Genomic DNA, 12,188 nt, shown 5'->3' with positions numbered 1-12,188 from the left:
TATTTTTTAGCCACAAATATATTTATAATTGCTAGTGATTTAGCAATTTTTGGATTTTTATTTTTAATACATTTTTCTTTTTCTTTTTAATGCATATAATAATTTTTCTTTACAATAATAAAAATTTAATATTATTACATAAAATTTAAATATTATTACATAATTAAATTTGAAATAGATATAATTTTCACGAATAAAAAATGATTTTTATATTATATTTATTTTATTGAATATTAATTTATAATTAATATAATATTACACAGTTCGATAATCATTGCTTTTTAGTCTTTATATTTGATCTTTTTCTAAGACTATCTGTATTTCAATCAATATCTTTATTAAAAATTATAATAAATAAATAAATTTTTAAAACTTGTTTTAAGATTGGAAAAATAAATCTTTTCATATTATAAAATTTTGTATAATATTACAATTTTATAGAATAACAATTATAATAATAGCCTATGTGAATACAGAAATAAATTAATAAATTAAATTGAATAGAAAGTTAAAAATAAAATTTAATTAAAAAATTAAAACAAATTAAAGATTTAAAGTAAATTAAAAGAATAAACAAATGAATGAATAAATGAAGGAAGATTTAAATTAATAAGTAAATTGAAAATAGATGTTTAAAGAAATGAAACAATAAGCAAAATATTATAAATATATAAATATATTAATTATAAATGTATTAATTAAAAAATAAAATTAATAAATAATGTATATAATAATATACTAAATATATATTATATATATAATATATACTAAAATATATTAAATATATAATAATATATAATATTTTTAGTATTTATTTTATTTTTTTAATTAATACATTTTTAATTAATGTTAATATATAAATGTTAATTTCGAATTTTTAATGAACTCTTATGAACAATTAAAAATTTTTGCTATGTTATAAAAATTAGTTGTAAAGTATTATATTTCTATTTTATTTATCAGGTAAAAAGTATATAAGACATTTTGTATTTTTCTTATTTTTCTTTGTCCTTTCTATTTTTTTGTTTTAAAGAATCTTCGAGGAAGGGGGCACACAATCTACGATTGACTATCGAGACATACATATTATAGTATAAAATTACGAAAAGTTATTTTTTTTCACGTCTATCTATATTTTTATTCCTTAAATTCCATCAAATATTTGCATTTAATTAAACAATATCCCTTGATGTAGGATATTCATTTAACTTCTACAAATATATATCTATTTTTTATTTCTCTATTTCGTTTCTACATGTGACGTTTACATTATTTGTATTTCATTTCCTATCATTGGTCGAATATAATATAGTCAACCCTTTTATAACATCTTAAAAGTATAATTTTGATAAAAACATTTTTGCGAAAATTGCGATAATTCTATTTGATATGATATTTTTATAATATAATTTCTATATATATAATCTTTGATAGATAGTATTCGATCACTCTTTCTATAAAATCTATAAATTTTTACATTTTTCGATATCTGTTTCGTTTCTGCATCAACTGAAATAAATATACAAAATATATTCTTTAACTTTTCATTGCGGATTTAGTTGTAAAAACTATTCTAACTTTTTAAAAAAATTTAATATTCCAACTAAAAAACTATTTTAAAAGACAAATATTTTTAATTGTATTATTTAATTCTTTGGTTTATAATAATGTATTGAAGTTATAGATTTTCAATATACAGATGTTTTAAAAATTTTGAAAACTATTAATTATTAATTTTATTATATTTTATAAAAATATCGACGATTTAGATATTTTTTTTATAATTTTATTTTAATATAATGCATATGGAGTTTTGAACAAAATCAAATAATATTTCTTGATTTTTTGATTAAATCGTAAAGCAAAGAATTAATAAACATGGATAATCTTCATATAATATAAATATTTCTATTACATTATTTTTAATATTTCTAATATATTCGCCTATATTTTGTATTTTAAATTTTGTTTAATTTCTCAAGTTTTTTTCTATTTATGATTATTAAAATAATTACATTTAGAAAATGGATAATCTATAATTATAGTGTGGCATTATTTATTTGCTATTTTATTTATTTCTTATACATATTCGTTTAAATATTTCATTTATAAGAATACAAAATATAAATAAAATAAATTTGTTAAAATAAAAATGCAAAAATAAAAAAGAAAGCTGAAAAAAATGAGACAATATTTGTTAAAGCAGATAAAATATAATTTACATTATTTTCTAATATAACATAATTTTACAAAACTACATAATTTTACACTCCTTTATTTTGTATACATTTTAAAAGTATCATGATCAATTATATCATCACATCCAATAAAGTAGGTTTTTTTCTTTCTATATGACGAAATATTTTGTTGTATATCCACTTAAGAAATTACTTAATACGGTTTCGATACAACGTAGAATAAATTAATTTTGCGTTATAAGAGGATTGACTGTATTTCTTTTCATCTCTCTCATCAGCCATTTTTATATAAAATATTTGATGTCGATATATCTGTGTTATATTTTTGTGAAAAGTGTATTTTACGTTTAGTAAAGCCATGTTTGGAATTTGATAATTTTACATTGATAAAATTAATTGAAAACTTTTAGAATTAATTTAATGGTTCGTTTTACGTGACATTTGTTACAGTCACGATATAATCGAATAATAGTGTAATACTGATAATCTCACAATCAGTACTACTTCTAAAATAGTATATTACTTATATTGTAAATCAATCCCAATCATTCGGCTTAACAGTGAACATATATCATTTCATATTAAATAATTAACCTGTTAATTGGAAAAAATAATTTAATTCAAGTACTATAGACAAAATAATTTGTTTATCTAAGAATTTTTTTCATTTTTCAATTGCTTTATATTTAATTCTCTATAATCAGAATTTTTTCCAAATATTAACAAACATTGGCATAAAAGTGATTAAAAAATAACTAGATATTAGTTACGATTTTTATCTGTTATTCTTAAATTTAATTTAATAACAATCAAATAGAATATCAATTGGTTGTGATTATGCCAAACATAATTAAAATAACATAGTAGAATTAATTTTTCAACAATTTTTTCTTTTGTTAATTTTTATTATATTATACAGTAATACTTATTTAAAAATTTGTATACTAATCTCGTTTTCTTTCCAAATTTAATCCCATAATTTTATTTACTTATAATAAGATATAATAAGAAACTTAAAAAAGTTTCAACATCAAAATTAAAATATAAAAAAAAGAAATATTAGATGCATATTAACTATTATTACCTTTATTATTTTTATTATTATTACCTTTATTATTTTATTATTTATATTTATTATTATTTTTAAACCTGAAAAATAAACAACAACATCACAATTATAATTGGTACAAACGATTCAAAGAATGTAATAAAATTAATTTTTCATCAAGAATAATTCAATCAAATCAATAAGATCAAGATTAACTCCTCGAAACGTTAATAATATTTCCTACATTTTTTCTTAATTTCCATGGTATCGTCACAAAATCATTTATTTTAAAAATACTCGATCGTTAAGCAATCGTTAAACAATCCGGTCTTGCAGATTTCGTGACGGGCGTAAAAACAGCCAATTGAAATAACGAATGACTAAGCGTATATATCCTTGCGTTATAATCGGATCGGATTTGCCACGAGCCACGGTTTTCGTGCGGTTTTCCATCGATATAGTGTCCGATTAAATTTTCACCGTATCTTCCTGTTGCTCCAGATCCTCGCATCTATATGGTCGAAATAGATTGCCAGTAACCGACCTCGTCGTTTTATTTTCTCCTCGCATTTTCACTTCGCGTTACCGCGAAAATTCCCGGTTTTTATCGGTTCTATCTTTTTTTATTTTTATTATTACTTTTGTTTTGTTTTTTTTGTTTTTTTGTTTTCTTTTTTTTTTTTTTTTTTAGTTTCGAGAAATAAACTGTGGTACGTTTTGATCGATTATCCGTTTCTTCGATGGATGAAATACGTTTCGAGGATAATTTGAGAGCAGCGAGACGTATTGGAATTCGAGCTTCGGTCACTCTGTGTTGAGATTAAAATGTTATGTTTCGTATATATTTCGAATTTCGTAATTCGAAGATGTAACATGCGATGTGACGATGTATTAGGATATAATCTGCGATTAATTACAGTTTTATGATAAAATTGCGTATATTTATTTAAAATATAAAAATTATTTTATTATATTTTTGTAGTTTTCATTATTGAAAAAAATTTTGATTTCTTATAAATTGTTCAACTTTTTTAGGGATACTATATTTTCAAAACGGTGATTAGCAAATAAAATAAAATATCAGTGCTTTTTTTTTTATTTATTATAAAAGATTCTGTGAAAAAGAAGAGAAAAAGAAAATTCAAAAAATTTTAATTCCCTCTTTTTTTTTTTACTTAGAATAATTTTAATTTAAAAAAAAACTAAATGTATATATATATATTAATATCCTTAAGAAGAAATTTCGGATTTGGAAAAAATTATTATTAAAATTTTTTTTATTAAAAATAAACGAAATAGAAATCTGCAATTTTCGATATTTATTAATATATTTTTTCAATGTATAAAAATCGTATAATTTTTAAATGTATCTAAATAATATGCGTTATATTTCGTAATTTTCTCTGTAAATGATGGGATGTCTAGATTTTTTGGTTTTAAATTTAAATGAAAAAATGAACATATTTTTATTACATTTTCGTGGAGTGAATTTGAAAAAATTTTTTTAAAATTTTCATATTCTTTTTCTGATGCTTTAAATTTAAATTTAAACAACATTTTAATTAAATATTTTAATTAAATATTGCTTAATTGAATAATATTTTTCTTTTTTTTCACTTTCAATTCTATATTTTAAATTAATAAATTTAGACAAATTTAAAATTCATTGCCCGCAAAAAAATATTTTATTTAATTTGAAAATTCACTCAAATTTATAGTTTTAACAGTTATAGTTTTAGATTAATTAGTTTTTGACATATTTATTCTATCAATTTGAAAAATCTATTTCGATTTTAATATAATTAGATTAGTAAAATTTTTAATAATTAGATTAATATAATTAGTAATATAATTAGAGATTTAATATAATTTTGTGAATTTTTAAAATTTCGAAAATTTAAAAAATTTTCTTTAATTACGTATTTTTTAAAAGTAAAAAAAAAAACGAAAATATAAAAAAGAAAAAATCAATCTTTTGAAAGTTCTAGAATGAAATTTTTTTTTAAAAGCATCGTTATCGCGAAAAATTTTCTCTTGCAAAATTTTGATCAAAGGATTTACGTTTTTTACAAAATACGATTTATATCTGATTAATTGTTCTAGTATATTAAAAAATTATATGACTTTCTTTTTCTATTAGTACTTCAGACAGATTAAATTAATAATTGAACAAATATATAGAAAACAAATATACTGTTATAAATATACATTTGAAAATAATGTATTAAATAATAAATATAAAATCTAAATTTATAATATAGATTATTATATTTATAATTCTACAAAGTTCTGAAATGTGAAATTATTAAAAATTACAATTTATTTATGGATAATTTAATATTATTTTTCGATTAAAATGAAAATATATGTTACAATACAAATTTTATATTATTCATTTATTATAAAAAAATAGTACATTTTGTTTGAATTATTTCTAAATAAAAATTTCTATTACAGATACTATTCCAAATTTTCGAGAAAAGCTTTTATTTGAATGAGCTTTATGTCTTAATGATATTAAATGATTTGTATACGATTCATGCTACATTAAAAATCATATGTAATGGGAAAAGAATTTTTCAGAATTTACATTGATCAGATTTATGAGAAACATTATTATTAATTAATCATCAATTATATAATTTATCATTAAATTGATCAATTAATAATTCTTATATCCTCCTGATTTTAATAATTTTCTTTTATCATAAAAATAAAAAATCTGTATAGATTTAAAAATCTTCTAACAAGAGGATAATCTTAAATTGTAAATTTTACCTCGAATAAAAAGACGCGTATTAAGGATTAAACAGGATCGAAGTTATTATTCACACTGTGCATTATTATAACGTCTCATTGGAGAAAATTCTTCACTGAATTCCACCTCGTCTAACAACAATTTCAAGCGATTAAACTTAAGGTGCACTAATTACACTGAGCCTCGAAATTCACTGGAATCACCTATAAGAACGGTCTTTATGCACGAAAGTGTTCAACCCATTAACGACTCCAATCTCTTAGCCACGAAGCCCTCTAAGAACTTGATTCGCACAGAGACACTTCATCCATTTTCAGATTATCCTTATAGCATTAATTCACCACCGAATTTCGCCTCACAGATACCCTTAATCGTCTCTTTATCCTCGTCGATGTGTCAGAAATGTCAATACGATTACATCGAATGATCATCGAATAAATCGAACAAGTTTGAGAGGTTTGATAATAAAATCTGGAAACTCGTAGTGATAAAATTGTTGTGTATTTAATTACTGAATTTCACTTTTTGCGATTATCTTTTTGATATCTTCTTTAAGAATATGTCAATAATTTTGAAAATGGCTTTCTGTAAAATGGTCTTCGAATTTGTCGTCATATATAGTTAATCAAATTGTCTTTTCAAGGAAGTTTTTACTCATCTTTCATCTTTCATCTAGTTCTCCAATAATCTGTTCCCTAAAAGAGCTAAAAGAAATATTGAAAGGAAAGCATTTTCACGACCTTAACTTTATTTTATAATAAATTCTAAAAGTTATATAAAATAAGTTTCATATATTAAATATGTAATTGATAAAATTTATTGGTCATTAACAAGTTGCAGAATTTCCAAAAATTTTGATGATAAAAGAATTATTTTCTAAATGATTATTTTCTCTATTTCTTTCAAAGAATTAATGACAAGAAAGAATAATGTTATATACCTACTTTGAATTCAGCAATGAAATGTACAGCATAAAACCTCCATTATCCAAATTGCATCTTATCTCTACTCACAACGAAACAAACATATTACAGAGAAAATAAAATATTGACGTTGGAAACTTTCATATAATATACTCGTATATTATATGAAACAGGATCGAAAATAATTAACAAATTAAAAAAAAAAAAAAAAAAAAAACGATCAAACACACATCGCCATCAAAGAGCAGAAAAGAAGAGAAACTTTACATTTCATGATGAAAAACTATCCTTTATCCGATTATCTCAATTCCATTACAAATAAGAATATTATTTTTCACGAAATAGATATAGAATAATACATCTAAGAAAATTATCCTCTCCTGTTTACCTGTCAGTTCAAAACAATGGAGGTCCCTTTCTTACATTTAATAATAGCACACGAGTTCACCAACTTTATTATCAGCTTTCGTGTATATATATGTATATATATATATATACGGATCTCCATATATATCGATACAGATTAATCGTGTGGGAAGGGTGTGTGCTCCTTGCCTCGAGGGCAGCCAACGCTTTCAGCGATCGTACAATATCACAGCATCTGTGTGTGTTTCTCGTGTGCATAGGTTACTCGGATTGTCACCGGAACTGGGACAACGGGTGCACTTCGCGGAGGGCACGAACTTACGGTGCCGCGAAGATAAGAAATCGCCGACCAATGATGATGAGGAAAGGTTGGCAACAATGGATGGCTCTCTTCCGCCGATTCTCATCTCTGACGATGATACTCGTGCGGAGGGGTTGCGAATGGTGTGAAAATAACGAATATATTGTATAAAGTGGTGGAAGAAAAATGTTTAGAGAGAGTGGGACGAAAGGGATGAAAGATGCTTGAAAGTAGGAAAAAAATTTGTGTATGAATATTCGTGGTAGTAAATGGTTAGAGATTGGTTAGAAAAAGGATGAAAGATGCTTATGTAGGGTGCTTATCTAGATAATTAAATACAGCTTTCTTCCGAATAATGTGAATGAAAGATAGTTGGATTTTATTTTTAATAATTAAATTAATGTGTATGTTAATATATAAATTATATATATATATATATATATATATTATATTTAGAGTTGAATAATATGAAGTAATATTTATCAGAAAATATATAATCGGTTAAAGAAATATTTTTCATTTTCATATATTGGTTTATTTAAATTATTGGTCAGATTAAATTATATTTTATTTAAATTATATTTTATTTTATTGTATAATTTAATTCAAATTGACTAAGAGAACAACATTTTTGTAGAAAATATTATATTTTTTACATATATTATTTGTAGATTATAATTTGAAAATTTGAAAATCTTTATAAAAGTAAATCTCTTGTAGAGATATGAGAATAATTTTTTTTCAATTTTGTATCGAACGTTAATTTATTGTATAGAAAGTGGTGGAAAAAATAAATTTAAATAAAATTTGAAATAAATTTTGAAACGACATTAGTTTTTTTCAATGCTAATTAAAAATTTGTATTTATAGTACGTATATCAATGATGCAATCTATAAGATATAATAAAAGAGTTTATATCAGTTCCATGTAAGTATCAATAACTCATAGATAATAAGATTTCAAGATAAAAAAAATAATAGAAAGTGAGATAATGTTAACAATAGAAAATATATTATAGCTATTATTCTAAGAAAGTGCTTTCTCTTTCTTTTGATTTTTTTTTTTTTTGAACGCAGATACTTAATGTTTTTAATACTTTTAATACTTTCAAACGTTTTATTAATTTGCGATTAAAGTTTAAAAATATGATTGAGTGATCCATAAAGGTATTAATAAATATAATAAGCAATATTATCATTTGTTTTACTTGTAAATGAAAAATTGCATTGTGTAATGCATTGTATATCAGTTTAAAGCACATAAAAAATGTATTAGAAAATGATTTATATGTTTATCATAATTATGATATAAAATAATTCTTAATTTAGTGTAATTTTTTAGTATTTTTTTTTTACATATTACAAGATTATTTTTGTTTAATTTTATTTATCATTACAATTTTCAATAAATACTTTAATTTTATAACTTTGCCAGAATACGGATAACTTCAATTTGTTTCCTCTACTTTTTAACAATAATTACTCGTCATAAAGGTATAACTCAATCGTATCAAATAATCGCATAAAATTATAAAAAATTTTAATTGCACAATCATCCATTCATCCAATCAATGAAAGGATTAATCATAATTTCTTTCCCTTTTTACCCTTTTTACTCAACATCGAAAAAGAAGGGAATTTAATTATTTTTTTTTCAAACATCCTGTATATCTACGCGCACGCGCGTTGACAATTTTATCCCACGTCACGTAGACCGCAAATAGCGAGCAGAATCGCTTAGATATTCGATTAAGTGCAATTACGAAAGAGGCAGAGGGAAATGATTCACATGGGGTGGAAACGTTTCACGCTTCTGCAATTTCACCGGTTGCAACGTCATCATGATTGGAACGTTCAGATAAATATCGTGATCGTTGTTTTATCGGGGCAAAATGAGAGAAAAAAAAAAAAAAAATCGCATTTGCGAACAAGGGGTTGGAATTATCGATTGGGGACGAGCCGTTGAAAGATTTTCGACCGCGATACAAGCGCGGTCAACGAGTGCAGGTTAATTGCATGGGATTACTAATAGAGATAAAAACGTTTTGAGTTGATCTGAACTGTTTGTACTTAAGTGAATCGTTTTCGTTTATATATGTATCGAATTAGTGGTATGAAAGAAATTGGTTTTGAATGAAAAGATAAATTGAAAATGCAAATTTTTTTATCTTTTTTTTTTAGGAAAAGAATGTTTTTTTTAATACTGGAATTGTCATTTATTGAATTGTATTTAAAAAAAATTTCATGAAATATATATATATGTAATATTAATTTTCAAAAATATTTTCATAATCGTTTTCAATAATCGTAAAACAAAAAAATATGAATGCATCATTTTAATTGTTCAAGGAAAAAATAACTTAATTTCAAAATAAATTAATTTAAGAAATTTCTAATAAATTTCTAATAAATTTATTAATACAGTACATGGACTATATCAAAATATCTATTTAATAAAATATACAATATACAAATATACAACATCTATTTAATAAAATATACAAGATTAAAGTAATATTTAAATTACTGGATATCTATAGAAATCTAGAATTAAAAAAAAATTATATAATGGATTAAAAAATTTCATGTTTATATCAAAGGACCAAATTTAATTTTAACAGGGCAACATAAAATCTGATGTAAAATATTTTTCATATTTAATGAAAATTTCTCTTCTTAAATATATTTTTTTTTTCTTTCATGCAACATTTAAACTAATCATGCATGCATGAAAATATTGTGTACAAACCTTATGTGTAATAGTTTACTATAATGTTTCATGACGATTGAAAATAAAATAAGATATCAGTGATTACAATGATTTAATCATGAAACTATTTGCAACTGTAATAATATTTATGATTAAATTATTCTGAGTATGTTAACAATACTAGTAGGAAAGCTTATGTAGCTTTGCCTTTCTTCTCTTTCAATACAATATATGGATATCGTTCCTTATTCTTCATCTATGTTTAAATAGATATGAATAAAATATACGTAGATGGTCTCAGTGGGCTATCAAGAATTTCTTTGATAAATCTAGCTTCTATTCTTAATGATCCTTGTTCTTTTAAGATCCTCTTATATCTATCGTTCCTTTTAAAACTGCATGAAAAAATAATGAAAACATTCTTCTAACTATACAGGATTATTTATTATAACATTTCTTTTTTCTTTAAAAGAATCTATATTTTTTTTTACATAATAACATGATAATGATAAATATTTTTTGAAATGGTTTTAATTGTGTAGTTATATATATTATTTATATAATAATATAGAATAAATTAAATCTAATAGTTTTTCTAAAGTTTAAATGTCAAATTTTTAATTTTTGTCAAAGATTTTATTAATCAAATTTATCTTGATTAATTAAAAATTATCAACCAATTTTAAATTTCTTGGAAATTTTTAAATTGTACAAAATATTTTCTTATATAATAATAAAAAAATTTCAAACATTCAAGTCTGTTAAAATATCCTACTAATTGTACTAATTAAAAATATTCATAATCATTTTCATGTAATTAATTTTAAAAAATTCTTTATTATTGATCATGATTTTGAAAAAAAAAATTTTTTTCCTATGTTGTCTTTTGACTTGAATTTTTCTCGGATTCAAACGAACTTAGTTAGTTACCTAGTACAATCGAGTTTGTAACATCCACGTTTACAGAACCATCTGAATGAATGATAGAGAATGGTTGAAAACTATAGGTATTTCTCTCTTTTTTTGCAAGAGAATGGAAGATCAAAATTCAATTCTTCAATTTGTTCTCATTTGTATTTATACTACGAGAATCAAATAGAAACAAAGAATTTCCAAAGTCATTAAATTCAGTCAAACATTCAACAAAGAGGCAAAAATTAAATTATTTCGATCGATAAATTTAATATGTAATTATACTCTTAATTTAATTAATCTATTATTGATCAAGTAAATTATTCGAAGTAGAAAAAATTTAAAATATCATTTATCGATTTTACAAGTGTTAAAAATCGTGTTCTTGTTTCGAGTTAATGTAACTGTACATTGAAATGTGTAAAATAAAAATTTTTTAAAATATTATAAATAACTGTAATTATTTTCTATCAGTCTCAATAATAAAGATAATAAAGATTAAAAAGATTGAAAATTTAAAAAAATTTTTAATATAAAATAAGAAATTAATATTATATATTTTTATTAAAAATTTTGTCAATAAATATCTTTGAAAAAAATGAAAATCACTTTCTCAGTTATAAATACTTATTTATATTGAATCTTTGACTAATTTTATTAATTCGAAATTATATTTTAATATTCTTAATATATTTCTTAATAATTTAATTCTTTCTTTATTATTCGAGATATATCGGAATCGAAACTTTAATCGCTTTGAATTAAACACCTATTATCGATTATAGAATTTGATTACTGCGATCGAAAATGGTTGATGATTAACATTTCATTTGATAGGGTAAGAATTGATTCGATTATTCAGGATGACAGAGGATTCGCATTATTGTAAATGCGAGTATTAATTTCTCATTAAATTATGTCAAGACACTCGCTCGAGAATGGAGCTTGTTGAAATTTCAGATTTCAACATTC

General features: G+C 22.3%; 1 protein-coding gene across 2 annotated transcripts in view; it reads left to right on the top strand.

Moving 5' to 3' along the window:
• The window catches only part of LOC122715435, a 39,717-nt gene extending 31,650 nt beyond the window's left edge, over window positions 1-8,067 (top strand). The window contains exon 2 of one of the 2 annotated variants that reach the window (XR_006346836.1): window positions 7,554-7,678. Coding sequence is in view for 1 of the 2 variants with exons in the window: in XM_043937631.1 (XP_043793566.1) it covers window positions 7,554-7,743 (190 nt within the window). In the remaining variant the exon portion in view is untranslated. Of the gene's footprint in view, window positions 1-7,553 lie in introns of both variants that reach the window. The other variant, XM_043937631.1, reaches the window with a different exon arrangement.
• The last annotated feature ends 4,121 nt before the right edge of the window (window positions 8,068-12,188 follow it).

The sequence above is a fragment of the Apis laboriosa genome, unplaced genomic scaffold (assembly GCF_014066325.1).
Source record: "Apis laboriosa isolate Shangri-la unplaced genomic scaffold, ASM1406632v1 scaffold35_cov144, whole genome shotgun sequence".
Taxonomy (NCBI): Eukaryota; Metazoa; Arthropoda; class Insecta; order Hymenoptera; family Apidae; genus Apis; species Apis laboriosa.
The sequence above is the reverse complement of the archived record's forward strand: the minus strand, read 5'-3'. Positions and strand labels throughout refer to the sequence as shown.